The 25,063-nt window shown below is 51.2% G+C and overlaps 1 protein-coding gene and 1 long non-coding RNA gene across 5 annotated transcripts in view; one reads left to right on the top strand and one right to left on the bottom strand.

Annotated features, from left to right (window-relative positions):
• Window positions 1–6,549, top strand: part of LOC117801160 — a 7,333-nt gene extending 784 nt beyond the window's left edge. Inside the window, exons 2-3 of the long non-coding RNA XR_004623679.1 lie at window positions 4,564–4,724; window positions 6,439–6,549. This is a non-coding gene — a long non-coding RNA (uncharacterized LOC117801160). The remainder of the gene's footprint in view (window positions 1–4,563; window positions 4,725–6,438) is intronic.
• A 124-nt stretch (window positions 6,550–6,673) lies between these two features.
• Window positions 6,674–25,063, bottom strand: part of SAG (S-antigen visual arrestin) — a 39,867-nt gene continuing 21,477 nt past the window's right edge. The window contains exons 7-17 of one of the 4 annotated variants that reach the window (XM_011223332.3): window positions 24,203–24,262; window positions 22,714–22,790; window positions 21,648–21,783; window positions 20,601–20,685; window positions 18,521–18,593; window positions 16,407–16,544; window positions 13,299–13,376; window positions 12,350–12,373; window positions 10,743–10,798; window positions 7,333–7,348; window positions 6,674–6,904 (exon numbers count right to left, since the gene is read on the bottom strand). In XM_011223332.3, the coding sequence (XP_011221634.1) occupies window positions 6,799–6,904; window positions 7,333–7,348; window positions 10,743–10,798; window positions 12,350–12,373; window positions 13,299–13,376; window positions 16,407–16,544; window positions 18,521–18,593; window positions 20,601–20,685; window positions 21,648–21,783; window positions 22,714–22,790; window positions 24,203–24,262 (849 nt within the window). In that variant the 3' untranslated portion in view covers window positions 6,674–6,798. The remainder of the gene's footprint in view (window positions 6,905–7,332; window positions 7,349–10,742; window positions 10,799–12,349; window positions 12,374–13,298; window positions 13,377–16,406; window positions 16,545–18,520; window positions 18,594–20,600; window positions 20,686–21,647; window positions 21,784–22,713; window positions 22,791–24,202; window positions 24,263–25,063) is intronic. The other 3 variants (XM_034655424.1, XM_034655425.1, XM_034655426.1) reach the window with 3 other exon arrangements.

Genomic DNA, 25,063 nt, shown 5'->3' with positions numbered 1-25,063 from the left:
CTGGCCCCCGGTCTTAACGTCTGTTGTTTTCTGTCTAGGACACAATTTGTGTGGTTTTTGTCTCTATGTTCACTTTTTTCAAATCTTAAGTCTTCCCGTTCAAGAATGTAAGTGATCTCCAGGAGCCGCGGGACCGTCCTGTCTTGCCCTGCATTGTGTCGCCAGCGTCTAAGGCAGCGTCTGGCATTTAGTAGTTAGTTGCACCGTAAACAATGGGGTGTGGATGGATGCATGCAAGAATGCAAGAAAGAAAGAAGAAAGTACTGGCCTCTGGGATGCCAGAGCAGGGATACCCGATTCCATCTGGGAAGGGTTCCTGGAGAAATGATGCCTGAGAGAAGAAAAGGGCCAGTAGGAGTTATCCCTGACAGGGGAATTGAGTTTTAGGAGGAAGGACCAGACTGTGCAAAGTCCCAGAGGCAAGAAAGAACAAGTGTCCAGGAAAAAACGGAAGTCATAGCCTAAAGGGAGGAAAAAACTGAGAAGAGATGAGCCTGGCGACCCGCAGGTCAGATAGGGCTTTGTAAACCTGATAAAGGGGTTAGTCCTGAGTGTAACAGGAAGCCCTTGAGGGATTTTAACCCCCCGGGCGGGGCTGGGTCACAAAGCTGGAGCCTGTGATCCAGGCTTTGAAATAATCAGGGCAGGTGGCTGCCCTGGGTCATTGGGAGGGGCCGCAGAGATGGAGCAGTGGACTCAGGAGGCAAGTGATAAGTAGGTGGAGGCAGGAGGCAGAGGTCCCAGGGATGAGGCCCAGCGTGCTAGCCAGGACTGCCGGATGATAGTGGGGTAGGTGGAGCCCTTCACTGGAGAGCACAAGAGAGTGCACTTGTTTTTGCTGCCATACAGCTGAGAGGGGCAAATCCTTAGGGGGCTACATGACTGTCCCCTTGCCCTTTCAGAAGGCTGCTGCTAGAGACTCGGTTGCCCCTGGCCTGCCTGCTGGTCAGGATGCTCTGGCCCCCACTACTCAGGGTGACACTTTCCAAAGACAAAACAAGTGAATCCATCTAGCATGGGGACATGGCCAGGGAAATGGACTCACAGCCAGGACAGGGCATAGCAGGGCCTATTGCAGGAGCACTCTGGGACAGGCCCAGAGCCCCTGGTGCATTGCCCAGTGCTATAGCCACGAGCCACATGTGGCTACTTCAGTTTCAGTTTCAATTAATTCAAATTAAATGTTCGGTTCCTCAGTCACACCAGCCACATTTCAGATGCACAATAGCCATGTGTGGCTTAGCACCTACCACACGGGACAGCCAAATATAGAACATTCCCATCATCCCAGTAAATTCTGCAGTGCTCGAGGATAGTGATGGCTCTCGTGTGCTGACCACGGGGGGCACACACACCAGACACTTGACCAGTGATTCTAATCCTCACAGGAGCCCCACAGGGCAAGCTCGCTGGGCCTGCCCTAGAGATGAAGACGGCAGCCGGACATTCAGATACATACCTCTTCCAAGGAGTGTTAGAGACAGGGTTTGGGCCTGAACCATGTGACTCCAAAGTTCTTGATGCTTCTAGGCTAGCCTTCCCAGGAAGCTGAGCCTGAAGGAGCTTATAGGAAGCAAGAGGAGAGAAGGGCCTGGCCTGTTATGGGCTGAATTGTGTCCCCCACCCCCCCCCCAACATTCACATGTTGAAGCCCTAATTATCCTTCGGATGTTATTCCTAACATTAGAACTTGACCCTGTTTGGAGATGGGGCCTTTAAAGAGGTAATCAAGTTAAAATGAGGCCACTAGGATGGGCCGTAATCCAGTATGACTGGTGTCCTTATAAGAAGTAGAAATGTGGACACAGGCTCAGTGGTAAGAACATGGGAAGAGATAGAGACGCCACCTACAATCCAAGGAGAGAGGCCTCAGAAGAAACTGACTCTGCAAACCTTGATTTCAGACTTCTGGCCTCCAGACCCCAGTCTGTAGTCCTTTGTGATGACAGCCAGAGCCAACTAATATGGGCACTGGGGAGAGCCTGTCCCGCATCCCCAGGGAGGTTGGTTGTTTTGTAACAATTAATTACAAATAGTGTGACATGGAAGTGCAAAACGGGGGGGGGGGGGAACTAAGAGTTAATTCTCTCAAGGGTGTCCGGAGGCTATCCAGAAGAGGGGTGACCCCAGCAGGGTTTGGAGATTTGAGTAGAAAGGTGAGGGGATGGAGGGAATTTTCCAGGAAAACACAACAAGGCAAGAGACTCCCGGGCAAGTTTGCTGCTGAGCGGAGGGGGAGGGGAGGAGGAGGCTAGGAGGGTGCGCAACTGTGGCTGGACCCAGAGCACCCCCTGTGCTATTCTCAGGAGCAAGGACTGCATCCTCAGGCACGGGGGCCACTGAAGCGTGTTTAAAGTAGAGGAACCAATGTATCTGGACAGAGAATGATCCAGAGGAAAAAAGACTAGAAACAGAGAGGGCATGAAAAAGCAATTCATCCGGGCGCCTGGGTGGCTCAGTCGTTAAGCATCTGCCTTTGGCTCAGGGCGTGATCCCGGCGTTCTGGGATCGAGCCCCACATCAGGCTCCTCTGCTGGGAGCCTGCTTCTTCCTCTCCCACTCCCCCTGCTTGTGTTCCCTCTCTCACTGGCTGACTCCATCTCTGTCAAATAAATACATAAAATACTAAAAAAAAAAAAAAAAAAAGCAGTTCATCCATCCAGGCAATGCTTGATTTGGGGCTGAACCAAGGCAGGGTCATGGCAGTGGAAAGAGGAGGTGACAGGCAGGAGACTCAGCAGAGGTGGAAAGAAAAGGGACCAGCTGCTCTGAGTCAAGAGATGAAGGAGCAGGACAAATCAGGATGCCTCCCAGGGACACAGCTTTCAAGAGGGATGCCGCCTCAGTGACCACAAGGAGACCTAGAGGAGATGAAAATGGACTTGGTTTTGAACAAACTGAGTTAGAGGTGCTTGGGTGAGCTGTCGCCTACACCCAACAGAAGCTCAGGGGACATCTGAGCTCTAGAATCCATTTGAGAGGCAAAAAGCCAGAGACATGAACGTGAGTTGAGAGGCAGCAGCTGTGGCTGGACAGGAGTATATTGTAATCATGAAAAAGTCCTATAAGTTGTCCCAGCCAAGGGGAGCCTAAGGAGACGTGACAACTAAATGTCATGTAGGATCCTGGAACATAAAAAGGACATTCGCTAAAAACTAAGGAAACCTGAATAAAGAACGGGCTTTAGTTTAATAATAACCTGTCACTATGGATTCATTAAGCGTGGTAGATGTACGATCCCAACGTGAGATGTTCGTAGCAAGAGGAGTTCACGGTCCTAACTGTGCAACTCTTCTGTAATTCTCAAACTACTTGAAAGTAAAAAGTGTATTTTCTAAAAGAGCATTAGGCTCATTAAGAATCGTATTATGTTCCTAAATCAGAGAAACCTAACTCTGGCATATTTCCTGTGATGAGCAGAGAAGCCTTTCTGTTCTCCTGTGACTGCCGAACGCTGTTCCCTTGGAGATCTCCCCCGAAGTGGCTTGCCTGTAAGAGCACATTCCCTCCGGTGCCTCTTTATGGAATGAGTCACGCTGTGAATCATCTCTAGCAATGTGTGCCTCCCTGGGTTTACCCCACCTTAAGGGCATATCAAGGTGGCAGTAATAACACACTTCACAACCAACCTAATCCTTCTCGACTTGTCAACGCAAAAGTGCATGCACCTCCTGTCAAAAAACCCACTTCCCGTTAGAATGCATGGTGCACTTTGACACATGGGAATAAACTTACTTTACCCCAAACCCGGGTTATGATCGACATTTGGAGCGGGACATTTCTTCACTGCATGTGACCTATCATTTCCCTGGCCCCAGGCATTGTGACAACCAAAAATCACCCCCATTACATTTCCAAACATCCCAATTGGGGTCCCCACCCACTGCATCCCCCCAAGGATTAGTGAGGTAAACCACGAAGACAGTGGCCTTAAATGGGGAGGGGAGCGATGGGAAGTGTTACAGGGAGAGGAAAACAGACTCTCTGAGAGGAAGTTAACTAGCACACACATAATAAAATTGTAGCTTACTAAATACACACACACACACACACACACACACACCCGAGTACAAGTAACCTGGGGAAATCGGAAGCAGATGGGTGGACCGTACCAGTGTCCATGTCCTTTGTGATAGCATGCCACAGTTTTGCAAGATGTTACCCTTGGGGAAAATACAGGATTTCTTTGTATTGTTTCTTAGAAATGCATTCGAATCTACAATTATCTCCATAACATTTCGATTTAAAAAAAGAACTTAAGGGCAGCCATCACTGAGTCAGGAGTGCCAACATCCCCTCCGAGCCCCCAAAGTCTCAGCATCAGAAGGTGAGCAAAGGGCTGATGATAGATTCAGGGAAACCAGAGTTCAGGTCTTAACTCTGACTCGCACTGGCTGTGTGACCTTGGGTAAGGTGCATAACATCTCTGAACTGTACCTTCCTCATCTAACAAACGGCTGTGACAGGCCCCACTTACAAGCGTGGCTCTCATGACAAGATACAAGAGGTAAAGTGCCTTTAGCACAAGGCAGGTGCTTGGTAAGTACGATCCCTCCTCTCCAGCCCTCCAGTTGCAGGTTGCCGAACTTCGTCCCACGTTCCCAGCCACCACTCTCTCCGTGTAGCACTCTCAACTCTTCCAATGCACCTACCCGGGAACCCATGGGCCACACATCTGACCTGCACACGAACATCCAGAATCCTGACAACACGCCGGCAGACAGGTGAGCGAGCGCAGGCCCCACCCAGGCAAGGTTCCGCATCCCATTCGGAGCAGCGGGTTGCTTGCTTCCTGCTCCCACCCCCTCACCCTCCCCAGGGTGACCAGCTGCAGGCTATATTCTAGCCAGCACCTGGAAGTCTGTGAGCTGGGCGTTTTGGTACCAAAATAACCTGGAGGGCAAGGGCCGTTTGGACCTCTCGTGCAGCGGATTGGCCTTCTAGCTCTTTCTCTCCAGTTCTAACTCACACCGTTCCAAAGGTCAGGCCCATTAACATTCACCCTGACTTAGGATGTCCTGGGGTCAAGCAATGCAGGAACCAACGGGCTGGTCCTCTCACCAGGCACTGCCCAGCGGACTCCCGGGTGCCCGCTTGCCCAGGATCTCCGGCGGGAGCCAACCGCAGCTGGCCTGCGCGCTTGGGCGGAAACAGAGGAAGGGCTCCGATCCCCAGAGCAGCCTGCCTGCCGCTCTGATCCTTCCTGAGTCGCCTGAGAGGGGGCCTAAGCTGGAGTGGGGCTGTTCCCTTGGAAACGGAGAAAACACAAAGGAGAAATTGTGTCTGGCCCTGCAAACCCACAGGTCAAAGGCCCAGTATTATTATTATTATTATTACTATTATTGGTCCTTCTCCAGAAATGAATCCTCATCTTTGTATCAGAATGCTTCAAACTCCACACCTTGTTTTTTGTGTGTGGGATCCTGTCCAAGGTTCCCAAGTGGAGCCTCCAGCCTAACTCCCAGTCCCCAGGACACAAGCCAGCCTGGAATCCTGCTGAACCACCCCAGATGTGGGTGCCTTCGTGTGCACGGAGCCCATGCTGCTGTCCTGCTCTCTGCCACTGCTCGTGGTCCCGGAGACCTGACCCCAAGTGTCCACCCCGCCCGTGTCCCCTCCCATTCACCCTCCTACCTTCTGTGAGGGGGTGACCTGCTGCACACCCCTTTGTTCCTACTCCCCTGAAACATAGTCCAGAGCCTACACTTTCCCCTGAGCGCCTCTATGGCCTTTGGTAGCAGCTCCCAAGACTGGGGTGTACCACGGGCCAGGAAGGGGACTTTGAAGGACAGGGCCCTGGTGCCACCTCCGTCATCCCATCTCCCCTTCAACTCCACCTTCCCCCCACCACACACATGCCCAATCTCAGTGAAGACATTCTAACCGAGAAGCCCCCTCTTCCAGCACAAACCGTTCCTAGGGCTGGGTGCTGCCATCACTGGCCACAGGGCATTGATCTACCTGACCAAAGCTGCGGCCATCCAGATTCTCCTGCTCAGGACCTGCCCACTGGAACCAGAGACCCCGAGACTGAGGGCATCCAGTACGGGGCCACCATTCAGCGAGGATGGCTGCCCAGAGGGCGGGACCCTGAGGCCCTGGGCAGCCCCGGGAGCTTCGAATCCCTGCCCACCTTAGGCGTGGCTACTCAGATTCTTCCTTTAATTCCATTCTCTGAGCCCCTCCAAGGTCCTCCCAGTGCACTCCCTCCCTGTTTCCCTTAAACTAGCCAAACCTGATTTCATTGCTTGCTTTCAAAGAGACTTAACCAACAGCCCAGAGCTCAAAGAGGGACTTGCTTAAATCAGTGATGAACAGTGTTTTGGCCACATTTGTCCTTTGCCCTGTTTATCTCAGGAGGCCCCTGGGGGGCCCTGGAGCTAGGATTGGTCAGGCCATTAGAAACATTGTCTCCCCCTTGCCCTCATATGTTCCCAGGGAAGCAGTTTACCCCAGGACCCCTGGAGAAAGCCCTGGGCACACCAGGCTCCACCAGTGAGCACACCAAACGGGACATCTTCCCACCTCCATGAGCCGACACTGAGCCGGTCTGGCTCCCTTTCTAGATGCTGCCCTCCCCCATCTGAGACACAGAACCCTGATGGCTGCAGCTTCCTTGTCAGTGACGTCACCCTGCCCCCTCAACAAGCCAGCCGAAATCAGATCGAATCAGATCGCAGCACAACGAACTTTATTTCTGTGAGGAAGACTCACACTTTGGTATTTAGCGTAACTAAAGGGCTAACTGTGGAGCGCGGCTCATCGTGCTGTGAACTACCCCGCTTCCCAGCGCCTTCTTCACTCATCCCCGGCCTCCCGGTCTTTCTTCCCGTCCTCAGTGTCTCCCGAGTCTTTCAGATTTTGGCGAGCAAACTCCTCGAAAACCAAATTTTCATCCTGAAAACTAAAACAGAACAAAGGACATTTTGATCATGACACGCTCTTGGAAGCTCACAGCTCGAGCAAAGCAAGATCCTTGGTCTTCCCTTTGCAACAGAGGAAGCGATCAAGATTTTCCAACAGGATGCGGCATGGGACCAAGCCGTTCTCCTCACAGCTTTTCATGTAAAATCTCTTTAGCAAACACAAAGAAGAGAAAATGAAGGAACCCCACAGAGCAGACACACACGCCAAGCAAAACCGAGTGTGTGTGTGTGTGTGTGTGTGTGCACATGCAGGTGTGTGTGCAAGCCAGAGTACTAGGGAGCAGAAGGAGAAACCAGAGCCTGGGGACGAGTTCAGAGCATGCAGTGTGTACAAAAAGACCCCAAAGCAGGTTTGTGCCCAGGGAGGAAGGCACGGAACACAGGGAAACTCAGGGCAGCGGCTCACCTTTCCTTTGCTGTAGCTGTAAGCATGGAATAAAGGAGAGAGAGAGAATTATCAGCATAAATTATTTCTTTTCTTCTGAGAGAGACAGAGAGAAAGAACACATGAGTGAGCAGGGGGAGGGGCAGAGAGAGGGAGAGGATCTCACGCAGGCTCCATGTCCAGCACGGTGCCCAACGTGGGGCTTGATCTCACGACCCTGAGATCATGACCTGGGCCAAAATCAAGAGTCTGAGGCTTAACCAACTGAGCCACCCCGGTGCCCCCAACAGCATAAATTCTGTGTGATAGCTGCACCTGGAAAATTTCTTCCTTATTTTAGTGACTTTATAGTTGGAGGGAAAAGAAGCCTAGATACGCGCATTTCACAACAACTGCGTCTACTCCCTGCCTCTTTGCCTTTTCCAGCTGCTGGAGCGGCTTTCTCCCTGCACATCGGCACCCCGGCCTCCTTTACAGAACACATCGCCCTCACCTCCCCAACCACAACAAGCCATACCCTCACCTCTGGGATGCTCTCTCTTTTCAAAGCGTTTTTCCCTTCGTGTCCTTTGGACTCCATCTAGAGCAGAGTCCCAGGTGCGGTGATGACCCACCCTCCGGGCCCATCTCACACCTTCAGGCCCGGCTCACAAGGGACGAGTCCTGGGACTGGATGTCTAACCAGCACCTCCCATGGCTGGGGGGTGCACTCAAACTGGTGAACCATTCCCAGGTCCCTCAGGGTTTGATCTCTGTTCACACAGTGATCATCTTGTTGTTGTCATTGGGTTATATTTTCAGGTATGTTTTGGAGCCCCTGATTAACTGCTATTCATTTGAGTGGTTCTTTGTTGTTGTCCGTGTGTTCCTTTAGCTTTCTGCCCCCTGAGTAAAGTCCTGTAACCCTCAGTGGTGAGCCAGCAGGAGCTGAGTGAACAGCTCCAGAGGGTTTTTCAGAAGCACCACAGTGATGGAGAGCCTCGGCTCTCATCTCTCAGGCGCTGGGAGGGAAGTGTCTGTGCAGGCTGCTAACCACAGGAGACCAACGGAGAGTCCCCCTGGCAGGAAGCATCCTGGGCCCCCACGTGCTAGCATAATTACACTACCTGGGACCACAAGCCTGAAAGAGAATCAAATCAACACCTGCACTCCATTGTAGATGCCCTTGAGAGCGGATAATAAAAACTTGGTAGCATTTCTGTAGTGCTTATTATTCGGTATAAATTACTCGGCCCCAGGCCCTGGCTGAGCTTCTCAGCGACAGCTTAGCCCTGTTTCTACTTAGTCTACCTATCTAGGCTCAGGGCCAGGAACCAGGCAAGTAAGATGTGAGCACTCCTGTGAATGAAAGTCCTATGACTCCAGTCTCAGGAACTCAGAATTTTGAGGCCATGGGGTGATCTGTCCTTTCTCCCTGAAATCTCACAGGACAAAAGATCCTCATTTAGTCTTGACATTGCGGTATGTTCAATGGAAGGGCCATCATGCCTGGAACATGAAAATGTCATACCCAGAAAAGGAAGAGCCCCACTTCCCCCAAGTTAAGGCGAAAAGTCTGTTCACAGCTCCAGAAAACAGTCTGGCATAAATGGTGGCATCACCTCAGGTCATAGTTTTAAAATATTCTTTTAAAATGTCCTTGAAAGGGACCAGAATGCATCTCAATCTCATAGTTAAAAAATAGTATCTGAATGATACCAGCAGATACGAATAAGATAAATGTGGCCAGACTACCTTTTCCCCAAAGTACACTGACTATTTGCATCCAGAATATTTGGAAAAATACTTTGAGACAAACCCAAAATGAATAGGGGGGCTCATTCTAGTGTTTAAAGGCCATTTAATGAGGCACCTGGGTGGCTCAGTCGGTGAAACGTCTGCCTTTGGCTCAGGTCATGATCCCAGGGTCCTGGGATTGAGCCCTGTGTCGGGCTCCCTGCCCAGAGGGGAGTCTGCTTCTCCCTTGCCCTCTGCCCCTCCTCCCTGCTTGTGTTTTCTCTCTCTCTCAAATAAATAAATAAATAATCTTAAAGGCCATTTCATGATCAAGATACAAAAAGCTATAATGTATAAGAAAAATAAATCTTGCTTGTTTATACAATTTTTTTTTTAAATAATCTCAATTCCCAACACGGGGCTCAAACTCATGGCCCCGAGATCAAGAGTTGTGAGCTCTTCCAATTAAACCAGCCAGGTGCCCCGTTTATGGCACCTTTACTTGAAATATTCTTTGTTACTATACCTATAAAGGGTTTTCTTTCACATGGGTCCATTTTCCTTCCCTGCCAACTAAGCAGCTTAACGGTAACACAGAGGAGAATTTTCCCCCAGAATTTCTAGGATTGCACCATATTATTTTTGCTGCTCCATTTACTTTCTTTTTTTTTTTTTTTTAAGATTTTATTTATTTATGTGACAGAAGAGACAGCCAGCGAGAGAGGGAACACAACAGGGGGAGTGGGAAAGGAAGAAGCAGGCTCCCAGCGGAGGAGCCCGATGTGACTCGATCCCGGAACGCTGGGATCACGCCCTGAGCCGAAGGCAGACGCTTAACGACTGCGCTACCCAGGGGCCCTCCATTTACTTTCTTAAAAAGAGCCATATCAGAGCACCTGGGTGGCTCAGTCAGTTGAGCACCCAACTCTTGATTTCAGCTCAGGTCCTGGTCTCCGGGTCGTGAGATTGAGCCCCACATGGGGCTCCACGCTCAGCACAGAGTCTGCTTGTCCCTGTCCCTCTGTTCCTCCCCTTGCTCTCTCTCTCTCAAATAAATGAAAATCTTTAAAAATACATAGTTAAAAGCCATATCGAGCTCTAATTCATATACCACACAATTTACCCACTGACATGCACAGTCCAGTGGTTCTTACTATATTAGCAGAGTTGTACATAACCATCGCTCCATTTACTGCAGACATCCACACGAGAGCCAATGGATTTGCAATTCAAAGGATCCAAGGCGTCAAGAACCCGGTGTGACCTTTTTTTCTAGTATTTCTGTACTCTCATCACAATCCCCACTGCCAAAAATACTCATCTTGTGAATGCCTGTTAATGTTTCCAAATGAAACGCAAAAGCCTCAGCCTCGCACATGTATCTTTCACCTAAATTTTCTTTAAATCTCGATCCAGTTCTATTCCCATCAGGGCTTCTGCTTGTAAGTCATCCCTGATAAAACCCCACAAGAGAGTCCATGTCCAAGAGCAGGGATGCTCTGTCGTCCACATGATAACTGAAAGTGGACAGGGCGTGGCTCGCGGCTGAGGAGATGAACACTCTTCTGTGGCCTGGCCCCGAGCCACCGTGGGGGTGATAAGCAATCACCTGGCAATGTCCACCGGGGCCGTGGTCAGGAACGACCAGCAATGCATAAATAAGAAATCTGCAAGTAGTAAATGACTCGAGAAAGCCAAGACAGCGCGTGACTGACCTGGGTCCTCGGGCTGGGGGTGCATGAGGCGGAAAGGCACCTCAGTGGCCACTTCACTGGAAAAAAGAGAATGCAGATGGGTGAGAACACACGCAGGATTATAAAGCACACAGAACAGAGCGGGGGCTGCAGAGATTCCAAGTTGGACGAGGATTCAGCGAGATTCAAAACAAAACAAACCAGAAATCAGGAAGTGGTCAAGGAGGAATTTTAAGTGTATTCCCCAGAATGTGGTCCAGAAACTTCACTTCAGCATGGCGGAGACAGCTGGGTTTTGTAGGCTCCCCTTCCTCCTGATTATTAGGTCCAGTGATGTGCTATGGTGGGTAAAGGAGAGGTGAAATCCCAGAGAAAGGATAGTTTGGGGGGAAAAACCTTGCCAAAATGTACACGACTTTTTATGTGTTCACTCTGAGTCAACAGTCACATAGTCGCTTGCTAGAGAGGAGAAATGAGCAGCGCCCGCCAAATTCCAGAAGCTGAAGGGCTTCAGGGTGACTTGGAATTTATACAAAAGAAGGAAGGAAAGGGGTCAGGAAGGAGAACAGAGGACAAATCTGGACCAAGGAAGAACAGAAAGGAAGGAGTGAAAAAGCAAGGGTCTCTCCTTGCTTCACCCAGGACCCACCGCCTCCTACCCCAATGTTACGGCTTTGGCCAAAGCACATCTGTCTACAAGGTGACTCCAGTCAGACCCCAGCACAGATGGGCTCTGGGTTCCATGTGAGGGAAGGAGACGGTAAGAGCCAGGATGAAGGAGTCCCAAAGGTCAGCACCTACCTCGAACATGGCTTCAGGCCCGATGCTTTGGGCACGATTTGAAAAAGGTAGCCATTACTAGTCACAACAGCAGAATGGTGGAAACAACCCAAATGTCCACCAGCTGCTGGATGGAGAACCCAAATGTGGTCTGTCCACACTACGGAATACTACTCAGCCATAAAAAGGAATGAAGTATTAACACAGGCTACAACACGAATGAACCCTGAAAGCATGATGCTCAATGAAAGAAGCCTGTCACCCAAGGACAGATACCGTCCGATTCCTTTCATGAAATATCCAGAAGAGGCAAATCCATAGAGATAGAAAGATTAGTGGTGGCCAGGGACCAGGAAAAGGGGGGAATGGCAAAGACCACTTAATAGGTATGGCTATGGTTTCCTTTTGCGGTGGTAAAAATACGAAGGAGCCAAAGAGCAGTGACTGTTGCACAACATTTTAAATGTTCTTGATGCCACGGCGTTGTACATTTTAAAATGGTTCAGATGGTAAGCTTCATGTTATATACACACAGACACTCAGACACACAGACACAATGGCAGCTGCCTGGAGCGTGCCAGTTTTCTGAGCGTGTGTGTGTGTGTGTGTGTGTGTGTGTGTGTCCTTGCCCAGGGAAGGTTCAGCTATGGTCTCGAGAAAACATCCCCAGCCTCACACCGATTAGGCAACATTCACACAATGCCTCCGGAAGGCAGAGGGCCTCATTTCATAACACCTCTGAGCATAAGTGCCAGCAAACCAGGTTTCATCATGACTATCTTGAACCCCAGACTGGTTCCCTGTGATATCCCGAGAATCAAACAGGGAAGGAAGGTGATGAAGCTTACCTGGAGGTGAGCTCTCCCAGAAAGCTAGGAAACAAAAGCAAACAGGACTGGTGAGTGTTCCAATGGTAGCACGACCTTATTTCCCATTATTCAGAGGTGGGCATGTCCCAGGCACACTCCGCACTCACAGCTTACAGGATCTTTGCAATCCCCTAATATTCAACTTGACTCTTCCTCTCTACTTGTGATATCATCTTTCTCAAGTGGTTTAGCTGAAAAGAGGAATCACTTAGGTCTAAGCCCTGATGTTCAAGAACTAACCACAAGGTCTTTGTGGAATACCTGCTATTTACTTATCTTGACTACTAAAAGAAACTATCGTTTTAGATCCTCTCAGAGAAAATCAAAGGTAATGCCACGCACTTTGAAAAACACTACAACTACAAAACTGGGGTACCACGATTTGTGAAATCAACCCACACATTACTTTGTTGTCCCGGCCAAAACTGGGGGAACTCTTTACCGACTTAGAATCACAGAATGCATGCATGGACTTGCCTTTGATGGTTTGTCAAGGTAAAAGGCCAGAATCTTTGGCAATGGGATTTGAAAGAAAAATGAGAATTCAAGTTCTTTCCCTCCTACCATGCAAAAATGAAGATCTATGGAGAATTTGTTCAGCAGCTGCCATTCTTTCCTGAAGGGCAACGTAGCACTAAATGGATTTCCCTTTTTTGCATGTCAGCTTCCACCACGTGAGCTAGCCTACGTGCAGGCACTTCCGCCAAGCAGAACTTGGCAGAGTTGGCTCCTTCTACTTTTTTCCATGTGATGTCAGATGAAACAGAATCAACCACAAGACAAACAGAATCTCTCCCAAACTCTACTTGGTCATCCATAGAAGGTGTAGATCTTTCTTCCTTGCTGGCTCCCAATCATTCAGGGAAGGAAGAGTTCAGACGGGGAGAGGCCAAGACAGAGCCCACCGCGTTGGCTCTTGGACACTCACCCTGACACCGTGAGCTTCACCTTGATATGGTAAGACACCAGGATGCCCAGGACAGTCCGGTCTATGCCCTCCTTTATTCTGCTCAAACAGAAAGGAAAAGTGGAAGATTGCAGAGGAGCAGCAGAAAGCAAAGACTGGATGAGCAAACCCCCCACCTCTAGACAAGCCTATTATAATGGGAGCATCTTCGTAAGGAATTGGTGAATTCAACCAAGCTGTCAAAATCCTAGAACTTTCCATAGTCAGGGAAGGGGGTTCCTTTCCTGCATGGTAGCTTGGCATTTCCCCCCTTGGAAGTTCAGAGGGCAGAGTGTGCTTCCTGATTCTTCCTGTTCTGTCTCCACTGATGTTCATACACCTGCCTGTGAGCCAGAAACACACCCCTCCAACCCCGAACCGTCTTCTTGGCTCTTCCCTCTGCCCCACCTGCCAACCCTGGCCAAGCACTGAGTTCTCCACAGGCTATTCCTATTATCTACCTCCTATAGGCCCGGCCCCTTCCCTGAGCTCTCAGCCACTCTGAAGCCAGAGAGCTCTCCCAGGGTCAAGCCTCAGCATGGCCTGGCAGGCAATCTGTGAGCTGGCCTTTGCCGCCTTTGCCACCTCACACCCTGCTATGCCCCAGGGTCTCCCATGTGCCAGCCTTGGCACACACCAGCCTGGAATGCCCTCCTCCTCTACTTTCTAAGACCTCAAGTTGAAGTTGACCCTCCTTTGTGAAGCCTTCCTGGCCACCTGCCATCAGCATGGGTCTCCCTCCTTTGTGCTCTCGCCCCAGCACGCAGCACCTTGTTGAAGTGAATGAACACAGTGTATGAGGCCATTGCCTATGTCCCCAAAGAGGGTGCCGTCTAACTTTCCCCCATAAAAACTCCATTCCAGGTTCTACTAACAGGTGCTGAGCTCCCACTGTCTGACAGGCACTGTGCTGGGCGTTATAACACATTATTATCTCATATGCCGTCCGTTGCCAGGACATTAAGTATTTCAGGATGCCCAGTCACAGGACTTAAGGTCTGAAAAACATCATGACATGATAGCTACAACAATGTGAATGACAATAGACAACACGGCCAAGAAAGCTGAAGGCTTGAGACAGAAGGCAAGGCATGATTGTGTTAAGAGGTCTGAGAAAGGTCTGAGAGTATGGGGCAGGATCTGGGCCCAAGGACCCCAGCCCAGGGATCCCTTTCATGGGAGACACCTTGGACATTGCTCCCAGGGCCACGGTGCCCTCCAGAGACTCCATCGGCTCCTTAGTGCCTGGAGCTCCTTATGGAGGGCAAATGCTTTTATCTAGAATCATGGAATGTGGCCACTCAGTTGAGAGAGGTTGACACCAAAGGGGACAAAAAGGGGATGCAAGCCTGAGACCCCACCCTCTTGCTAGGATTGACTGTCTGACTTGTACCGCACGGGGTCCAAACAGCTGGGGGGAGAATGTGCTTCATCTCATGCCTGAGAATACCCTGCAGGCCTCCCCTCCGCCATCTTCCTTGGATGGGAGGATCTCTCCACACCCGCCACTCGCTCTCTCTCTCTCTCAATCTCTCTCTCTCTCTCTCTCACACACACACACACACACACACACACACACACGAAGATTGGCTAATCCGGGTTCCGCTGTGGTTGTCACTTTCCAGGGCCCTGGAAGGCAGCCCTGAAGCTGGGGGTGAAGGAGGGACTCAGGGTTAGGAGTGGCCTTTGCTCTGTCGTTAACCAACAAGGACACCTTAGTCAAGCCTCTCCTTCTGGCTGAACTTCAATTTCCTCATTCATAAAATGAGTATAAATTTGCCTTCCTCACAAAAGTGTGGAAGACTTACATGGTTGTGAAAGAGTCCACAAACCATACAGCGCTTTTACAAACAAGTTGTGCCACTGTTGGGGTCTTGAGGGCCACACCCTGGAATAAACCAATCCAGTGTCAGCGTGCCTGCCAGTCGCTATCCCAGAGCTTCACCAAAGTGCCTTAGAATCGAACATACCAACTTGGCAAATTATCCTCAAAAAATTCTTTGACTACCATGATTCCGCCTCCTGCCAAATGTTTGCTGACCCCACTCTTGTCTCGGAGAACATGTGCTACTGAGCTCTGGGGTCATGGAGGTCAAACAGGAGACCCTCTTCCCAATGGCATCCCCTTGCAGGTGGCCTACTGGGCCCACGGAGGGAACCCCAGGGCATCACACGGGGGATGGCAGGGAGTGGGCCTCGAGCTCTCCCCCAAACACTCAGCGCTCACCAACCAACATGCTCCAGGAACGGAAGCTTCGAAGGATGGCTAGAAGTGGCAGTGGATAGCTGACCTTGAAGCCTCCCTCCGGTTTGTGCTAGATCTGCTGGCGAAATCCAGCCAGTGGTTCTTTGAGTTGGGGTCAGCAGAGCAGTGCTTAGCTTCATTGAAATTTAATTGACATCTATAGCTATCATGACCTCCTGTTCTTTACCTTTCCTGGTAGAAATGAATAAATGACATTTCCATCATGCATGCAGCCACCTGCATTACTCAGTTTATTTTCTTTTTTAAATTTTATTTGTTAAGTAGGCTCCATGCCCAACGTGGGGCTTGAACTCATGACCCCGAGATCATGAGTTGTGTGCTCTACCGACTGGGCCAGGCAGGCGACCCTGCACTACTCAGTTTCTGTGCTTAGAGCACTACACTAACTAATGATATTTTTAGAAGGTAATGGCTGACATTTCTAGAGTGCTCACTGTGTACCCAGCAGCACATTTTACATGGATTGTCTCCCATAATCCTTATAAACCTCTCCATGAGAAAAGGCAGCACCCCACTGAACAGATGGAAAAACTGAGGTTCTGAGGCAACCCAAATAATCTGCCCAGGGCAGCCCAGACGGTAAGCAGTGCAGCCGGGGTTTGGCAGGAGACTGCCCCCAGAGCCCACGGCTATAACCACCACGTCGCACCAGGGGAGGGAGCATGGGCCCTGCTTGGGCCACCGAGTCTGCCCTCTGCACCTGGAGTGACAGCCATCCAGCTCCATGTGAGCCTGTGAGCCCGGGGGTGAGACGAGAGGGGAACACACCAGCACTACCTCTGCATGAGTCTTGGGGGCCCGTCTCCTGAGCTACAAGGACTCACATGGTGCTGGAGGCGAGGTTCGTGTCCTCGTGCTTGATCTTCCCATCCAGGGCGATGCCCCTTCTTTCACGGTTGTTGGCCAACAAGGGCACCAGGGTCAGCGTCGTGGTCAGAGTGCTGTTTGGTGGCACTTTTTCTCTGTAGGAAGAAACACAGAGAGGATACTTGGCTAACTATGTTTAGGGCCATAAAGCCACCATCAGTCCCATGAGACCAGCATTTTCCAGGATCCAAGTTCCCTGTGACTCACGGGGAAGGTGGTTCAGATTATCTGTGCACTTGCCTTAGGAGAAATATTCATGACATCTCAAAACAGGCTGGCAGCAAGTCCCTTGTCTTCCTCTGAGTCACCGAAAATCTAGAGTATTCTGTGGGGCTAAATGAGACTGACGAACACAAGGGTCAGGGACCACGGCAGTCTCCTCCTAAGACTTCACACCCATGCCGTGGGCTGCAGGCCATCCGGCCAGGGCCAGCAAGAAGCCTCAGCTGGATGTCGCCTGTCAGTAAGAGCTGGCTACCAGGAGGATCAGACTGCTGAGGAGGATGCGGTGGGGCCCTCTGTGAGCCATGTGGACCGGGCTGGTTTGGTTCAAGGTGCACCTGCTCTGTCTTTCCCAGCTCTGCCCTGTCACTGGGTCACTGGTCAGGTGGTAGGTGTCAGCCTCTGACAGGCACAGGGAACCCGTGCCAAACTGTGGGTCTGCAGGTCGGGGATGGAGCTGGGGACACAGCGGCGAGGGTTTCTCCAACTCGGGAACCTCCCTGGCTCCTGGGGGCTCCAGAGGTGGCCTGCCATTCACCGGCACCCTGCCACCACACCTGCGCCCAGAGCCGTCCATGCCAGCCAGCTGCCTATGTCAGCACTCCCGGCACATCCTCCCTCCTTGTACCCAGGCAGGAGAAGGCAGGAAATGGCCCTAAAAACACGGCCCAGGAGTCAGCCCCAGGGTCCCGGGAGCCCCAGGGTTTGGGGACAATGACTCAGGTTCTGCAGCCTTCTGAGTGCCTTCTAGTCTGAGACCTATGAGCACGATCTAGCTCAGCTTTCAGACTCACTGCTTCCCACCCTTGGGGGGACCCTACAATGGTCGCCAGTGTCCTGGGAATCATTTGGTCCAAAATGCATCGAATTTACTGAAAAGAAGTCCAGATAATGGGCTATCTGAGGGAAAAACTCAGCTAGGGACCATTTTCTCCTTTCATCATTGAGCATATGCCAGAAGGTGAGCCAGGGAGACCCGGGACCCGAGGACATGTGAGGCTGCACCTGCAGGGAGAACAGACCCCCGCCAGCAGCACCAAGCGAGCAGCCGATGAGCTATGGCTCCTTCCTGCCTCCCTCCCCTCTGGACCTATATTTAAACTTGAGTCCAGATCTGCTTTGAGTAATAGTTTATTCCAAAATTGTCTTTTAAAGTTTACGTCATGTTCTCTTGCTGACTCAGTTTCTTTCCTCACCGGCCCCCCTCCTGTAGCTCAGCAGCGTACAACGGTGCTGGGACACATCAGTGAGACAAAGAGGAAAAGACCTGCCCGAGCGACCCTCTCTGGGGGAGGCGTCACCCCCAGTAACCTGTGTGTGAATGGAGAGCAGCAGCAAGACCAGGCAGGTCTCTGGCTGCAGCGGGAAGATCCCATCATCATAGGATACTCCTCTGCTTTTGAGACTAATGAAGGGAGAGAAAAGGTTCATGACGCCGGGCTCAGAACTGACATATCATTGGACTCTGGCTGTCATTGGTACCACATTTTCAAATTGAGCTGAAGATCAAAAGACAGAGAACCCTCGCCTGGGCTTGCCTTCTCCAGGAGGCAGAAATCGTATCAAATTCCTATGGACTTATTCCAAGCAGCAACAGAAAGCTCTAGCTGTTCCCACTGTGACATTCCAATCTTTATTTCTCTCCTTTCCATCATTCCTTGTGAGTGAGATCTCTGGGAACTCTTGCGAATGAGAACAGAACTGAGATGCTAACTGTCTTTGCAGCCCTTGAAGTGAGAAAAGGGGAAGGAAGGGAAGCATTCTACTTCCCTCTTCAGGATGAGTGAAAGGGGAACTTGACAAGGAAGCCTGAGCCACCCAAGAAATAGAAACCCAAGCAGCTACTCACTGTGTTTCCTCCTGGGCCACCGGCTTGGTGTAATAATCACTCGAGTAGAGAACCACGTTGGCCACCTGTTCCACTGCAAAGGGGGGACAGGGGTGGGTGATTCGACGTGGGGTCCTCCATGCATGGGCACGGCACCTGCCAGGGCCGTGGTGGGTCTTCCCTCTCTAATGCTGTTGGAGTGCACTTCTCAGGCTTGGCTTTAAGGCTGGGGTTTCTGAGTTCTGTCCCCAAGCTACTCCTGTTCACCAATAACCTGCTCTGTGGCAGCTCGCACCCATGAGCCAGACTCCCTAAAACTGCACCTCCTAGGAGACCCCTCTCCACTGAGCCCACGGCGAACCTACCAATGGGTATCCTTCCAAGTGTGCCGGGACTCACCATTTGTGCTTTCTCCAAACCCGCACCCCTTCCAACACTATCTTATTTAATGAGCACCTCCTTCCAGTTGTCCAAGCTAGAAATCATCCGCCAGCAGCATAGACCTGACTCGTGCATGTGGGTAGGAAGATGGGCTCTGGAGCCAGACTCCTTGGGCTCGAATTCCAGCTTAGCTGTCAGCCATGGGGTGAGTCACTTAGCTCCTCTACGCCTCAATTTCCCCATCAGCAAAATGGGGTGACAATTGCATCTAACTTACACAGTTGTTCTGATGATCAAAAAAAATTATTTTTAATCTCTGCTAAAATCAAATTTGAGGAGTAAAAGAAACAATTTGTGTGAAGCACTCAGCACAGTGCCTAGCCTATAGAAAGCTACTAACATCTTGCTTCAGATGTTGGCTTCTTTCAAAAATTAATGGGCTTGATGTGAGAACTCATAAAACCTTGAGAAATAACTTAAAATTGAAGTATCAAATGATACTTTCTCAACCCTGCTACTTTGTGGAACACTGTATTGCACACTACACACGACATGCTAAATAATACCAGGTCCTACAGAGACCAAACCCAGATCAACTACACCAACATAAGACAAAGCTATAAGCGTCAGGAAAACACGGTAATAATTCTTCAGTACGCAAGCATCGAAACTCCTGAATCTCATCTATGATGCACGCACACAAGGAAAGAGGAAAGTGGTGTGTGACACAAGTGACCAACCATCCTGATTTGCCTGGAAGTAGCCCATTTTAGCACCGAAAATCCTGGTCAAGGGGCACCTGGCTGGCTCAGGCAGAAAAGCATACAACTCTTGATCTTGGGGTCATGAATTCAAGCCCCACAACAGGTGTAGAGATTACTTTAAAAAACGAAACTTAAAAAAAAAAAAAGAAAAAGAAAATCCTGGTCAAGCTAGGTCTGTTGGTCACCATAACACATTATAAGTCTGACTTTGTCTTAGTCATTGAGCGTTTGAGTTAGTGGTGAACTTAGAGGTCACCCCGCCTGGTTGTTCTGTCCTGTCTTTTTTATGTAGCCCCTAGAGGACCATGATATCAGACCAGGCCCTGTATGTGGGCACCCTCCGAGCTGAAGAAAGGGGTAGAACCGCAGGCAGGGTGCGCCTCGTGTGTGGTATCACGCAAGGCTTGGCCATCATGTCGTGGTAACTCACCAGCAGCAGACACAGTAGGGCTTTACCATTTACAAACGCACTTCCAGCCTCCAATCCCTGGAGCCTCACAAAACCCAGGAAGGTAGACCAGGAAATCAGTGCCGTGGATGTCAGCTGGGATTCAGAAAGGACTCACACGGCGCGAGCCCACAAAGTAGGCCCACTGTTCCCAATCCAGTGCTTTTCCCACCACACTGTGCTGCCTCTGTCCACAAAAATTAATTCTGATCCGAGAAAGAAAACTCCAGTGGCTTTCCCTGGGATCTGGCAAGGGGCTCCAACCAGGAAGGCACGACATGGAGTGATGGAGGATCATCTGTCAGGGATGTTGTTTCAGGACAACAGACAGCCCTACCCCTGAGGGGCTTTCCTCCTTTAGTTTCCTCCTGTGCATGACAACAGAGATAAACAGGCAGTTCCAAAGACCCAGGAGGGCCTTACCCACCCAGAAGAGAAACCCTGGGGAAGTATGACCAGATGGAGAAATTCCAGAAGACTCTGCCTTCGCGTATCAAGAAGTTCCTACCTAATGCTTTAATCTTCTTCACTGTCTTCTCTGTGTTATTGGTCACGGTAATGGTCACCGAAATGGGCTCCCCATGGAAATAGATCTGAAAAAGTTAGCAGGTAAGTCAGAAAAGAGGAACAGAGCGTGGTGGTATCTTTAATCTCATGGCTTTCTAGGTTTATCTCAGTCCTTTAGCCAGAATCAAAGTGGCTGAATTCCCACACTTTCAAGGAAGATAAAGGGATAGCAACAGGGCTCCTTTAGCCAGGGTCCGGAACACGGTGTGCCTCGTCTGTGGCGCACTAAGGAGGACAGCGGTGACCAAGGAGGAGTGGAGCAAGGGTGCTCCCACCTGGAATGCCCAGTTCTGAGGGTCATGGCAACAGTGGCCATGGGGGTCCGAGGGGAATCACAAGGCCACTGGAGCAGAATAAGTGTGTGAAGGGGAATCAGTGGGGAGCCCAGGGGCAGAGCTCTCCTCAGCAGTGATTCCCACATGATCCAGGCCCCGGTGGGCACACCCTTGCACACATGTGCACGCACGGGCATGCATATACACACAGTACGCTGAGCCTTTGCCATCAGGTGTGCATGACTCTGTGTGACCAGAGGGACCCAAGACAGCCTTGGCCAGTGGTTCTTCACCCTCCTTCACCGTGACATCCCTAAGAGACGGCATTCACACGTGACTCGGTCACCCCTCCACCATTACATGGAAATCTACATTTTCCAGGGAAGTAAACAATTTGCAAAACTACACTCATCAGAGCTAGTAAATGAGACCCATGGGGGCCACAGGGGGGGCAAAAATGGCTTGGCTCAGGGGTATGTGGAAACTACCACCCTTCTCCCTCGTTGGTCAGGACTGGCAGTGCCATGGATGTGGCCAGTGTGACCCTCTTCTAAGGGTCACCTTTACTAGCTCCAAATTATGAGAAAAAGCCAATTATTTACAAACATGGGTTCTTTAACTAGGCCTAGACACAGATGACCTGCTACACACCCGCGGCAGAGTGGGCTCCAGGCCTGCTCCCACACAGGGCACAGTGCCAGCCCGCGGCTCACCTCTTTGCTGAGGGAGACAGCCAGGTGCAAGGGCTTGTCGGACATGAAGAACTGCCAGGCAGCCTCAGCTCGGGGCTGGGGACCCATCTTCGCTGGCGCATGCTGTACTTTCCGGATCAGTAAACGCACGGAGCTCCTGCGGACGACAAGCGGGGACAGGTCTGGGCTTACCCCCGGGCCCCCTTGGAGGGCGTCCAGGCCTCTCTCCCCGTCTTCATGCTGTGATGCTTCAGGGAGGACGGGGGAACCAGAGGAGGGAGGGACCCCATGCTGGGGTGGGGGAGGGCCCCAAGGACCTGTGTTCTGGTCCCTTCTCTGAGGTTTCACCAGCTGGCTGGCGTGGGCTCGAGGTCACTGTCACCCTCAGCTCTCAGGGCACAGCCCGGGGTGGGTGAGGGCTGTGTGTGCCTCACGTGACAAGCTGCCACGTTCTCCACAAACGTGACTTCCTGCAGGTGCTGTTTATGACAGCAAGCCTCCACGTGCATGTGTTGAGTGTGAGGAGAATGTTGAGGGCACGATGGAAAACACTGTTCGGGTACAAGAAGAAAAGTGAACACCGGGGCCCGGGAAGGCGGGAGGGCAAGGGGTCTCTGATGGGCAGAGAGCCTCTGTTCAGGGTGATGAAATGTTCTGGGTGTAGACAATCCGGGGTGCGGACAGCGGACAGTGCTGTAACTATGGCCCCACAACACAGTGGATATTGTACTTAATGCCTCCGAAGCGCACACTCAGAAATGGTTAAAGCGGTAAACTTCATGTCGTGTGTATTTTACCACAGTAGAGGAATTACCGAAAAGAAGGAAACTAAGGAGAGAGGGAATCCAGGGGCTGCTGGAGGCTTATGTGAACCTTGAGATTGCTAGCTCCTGGGCCATTTTCCTTTTCTCCCCCAAATGATGAGCCACTGACCCTGCCCCATGTGTAGACGTCCTGACTCCTGGGCGGGGGGGCCCCATCTCCCTGGCCATGCAGCCCTGTGCAGGGAGCTCTGCCGCACAGAGCTGAAGTGAGGGGCTGCTTCCCACCCTGGGTGCCGCCCCATGTCCCACAGCTACATGCTTACTTCTTGGGCACTTTGTCCCCTTCGTCTTCTGCGCTGTCCCTGGCAAATGCTTTGACCTCAAAGTCGACCCCACAGCACTGCAGGGGGCAAGAGAAGAGACAAGGCTTCAGTCAGCACCTCCCTTCCCGGGAGCTGGGATGGGGTCCCACGTCCCACAGGGATGTTATGTGGCACCTAGTCTTTCTGTCTTAGCCATATCCTTTCGAGGGCTACCCCATGAAGGTTAGATTTGCCGTATGAGGAAAAAACGTAAGGAAAGACTGACGTCAGGATGAGGAGTGCACTGTGGCCCCAAGCTCCCAGGGACATCACGTACGGTGTCCAGCCCTCCCCGCCCCCATTTAGCCATCCCTCTAGATGGGACCCCGCATGCATGTCCCTGAGGCCACCCCGCCCACAGCAGGGCCTAGACACAGGTGCTCATGGGGCTGGCAGGGGGGCCACGACTGCCCACACTGGCCGCCAACCCTGGAGGGCTGGTCGGCCACACCCAGGCGTGGCCCCGCCTGAACGGGGGCCGGCGCTGGCAGCTCTTCCAACTTGCGCAAACAAGCTGGAAATGGAATTTGGGGCAAAGCCTTCTGATTTTTAAACTGACTCAATAGCAGTATGTTGTGTGGGCAGAACAAATGCATCCACCCCGAGCGGCCCCTCCCCAGCCTGCTCATGTCTTCGCATCACCGCACAGCAGGCACCCCCGAGGGAAAAAGTGCAATTGGCCAAAGGACATGAAATCAGTTGTGCTGATGGTGGCATATGAGCCACAGCCTCATTGGTTCTATAGCCGTGGAATCATGACAATTCTGAGATCTAGTTTAAAAATAATCCAGCACGAGGGGCGCCTGGGTGGCTCCTCCCGGCGCACACTCAGCTCCTTTGCTTCTCTCCCCTCTGAGGCGCTCGTGCGTGGACCACCCAAACCCTCTCAGCGCCATGGTCAGGGTGCCCTTGGGAAGCTGAAGTCAGCACCTACTGCTCAGAGCCCACCAGTGGCTCCCCGCTCACTGAAAAAGTCTATGGGGCCCGCACCTCCCACGCCTCTGACCTGCTCGGGCCATTTCGCCCTGCTCCACCTGGCCCAGCATACCAGGCAGCGTGCCCCCTCTGCCTGGAACACTCTCCCCTGGGATAGCATGGCTTCACCTTTATCCTACTGGGGAGGCCTTCTTTAAACATCCCGAACAATCACCCCACCAGCCTCTCACCAGCCTCCTGTTCTCCAGAGTGCCTACCGTCCTTGGATGGGCCCTGGAGACACCTGTTACTTCATTTTTGCCTGATTCTTCCCAGTAACCTGTGGGACCCAAAAGGGGCGGGACTGACTACTGTTCTGTCCCCAGGCTCCGTCCTGGCTAATGGCTGCTGAAGACAAGCAACAGATTCGTTATAACATCTCTCTGCTTTTGGGCATGTTTGAAATTCCCACTATTTTATGTGAAGGAATGAATGAATGAATGAATGAATCCATGGCCTTTCTTTTGGAACTGACCTTCCCCATGTCTTGCGGAGCTGGCTGCAGCATCACTGAACAGGGTAAGTAATCAGGAAACTGTGGGAAGAAACAAATCCTTTCGTTCAGAGGCAGTTATTCCACGTGTAACATGCACTCAATGTACAAAACTGGGAGAAGGAAGGAGAAGCAAACAAAACAACAACAACAAAAACCCCACAAAAAACCATGTTCACCCGTATTACCAATACCCGGAGGAACATCATGAATACGAACTTCCAAGTGTCCTGTGGGCTCCCTCACACACAAATGTGTACATACGCGTGTGTGCATTACAGAATTGAGACCCATGATGCCACGTGTCCTGCTGTCTGCTTTGCTCCCACCCCTGCTCTAACCCTCCTCAGAATGCACTATAACCATTTTTCTACACTGCGAGTTCTGCCGTTCTTCAGGCTTCATTAACACCACATTTAATTGAGCCAGCCCCCTCTGTTGGGGGGCCCTGCATTCAACGGTACTTTGCTTTTCTGCCATAATAAACAACATAGCTGTAAGACTTCTTCATCCACCTCCGCACAGTTTTATCCAATTAAGTCCACAGGCTATGCTGCTAGAAAGGGAATTATAGGTCAAAATCACATTTTTAAGGCTTTTGAAACGTGTTGGCATGTTAGCTTTACAAGGTGATGTCACTTCAAACTCCCAGTACCAGATCATGAGAACACGCAGGACCACAAAAATGATTTAAGTGATTAAAAAAAAAAAAGAAGTTGTTAAGTACGTACAACGTAAGACAGGTTTCCAGCGTACCGTTTAGTGGCGTGAAGTACATCCACACTGTCTTGCAATAACCCCCACCATCCACACCCAAAAGGTTTCCACCCCCACCACGCCCCC

This window comes from Ailuropoda melanoleuca, chromosome 2 (genome assembly GCF_002007445.2).
Source record: "Ailuropoda melanoleuca isolate Jingjing chromosome 2, ASM200744v2, whole genome shotgun sequence".
In the NCBI taxonomy this organism is placed as follows: domain Eukaryota; kingdom Metazoa; phylum Chordata; class Mammalia; order Carnivora; family Ursidae; genus Ailuropoda; species Ailuropoda melanoleuca.
This window is presented reverse-complemented; position numbering and strand designations above follow the sequence as displayed.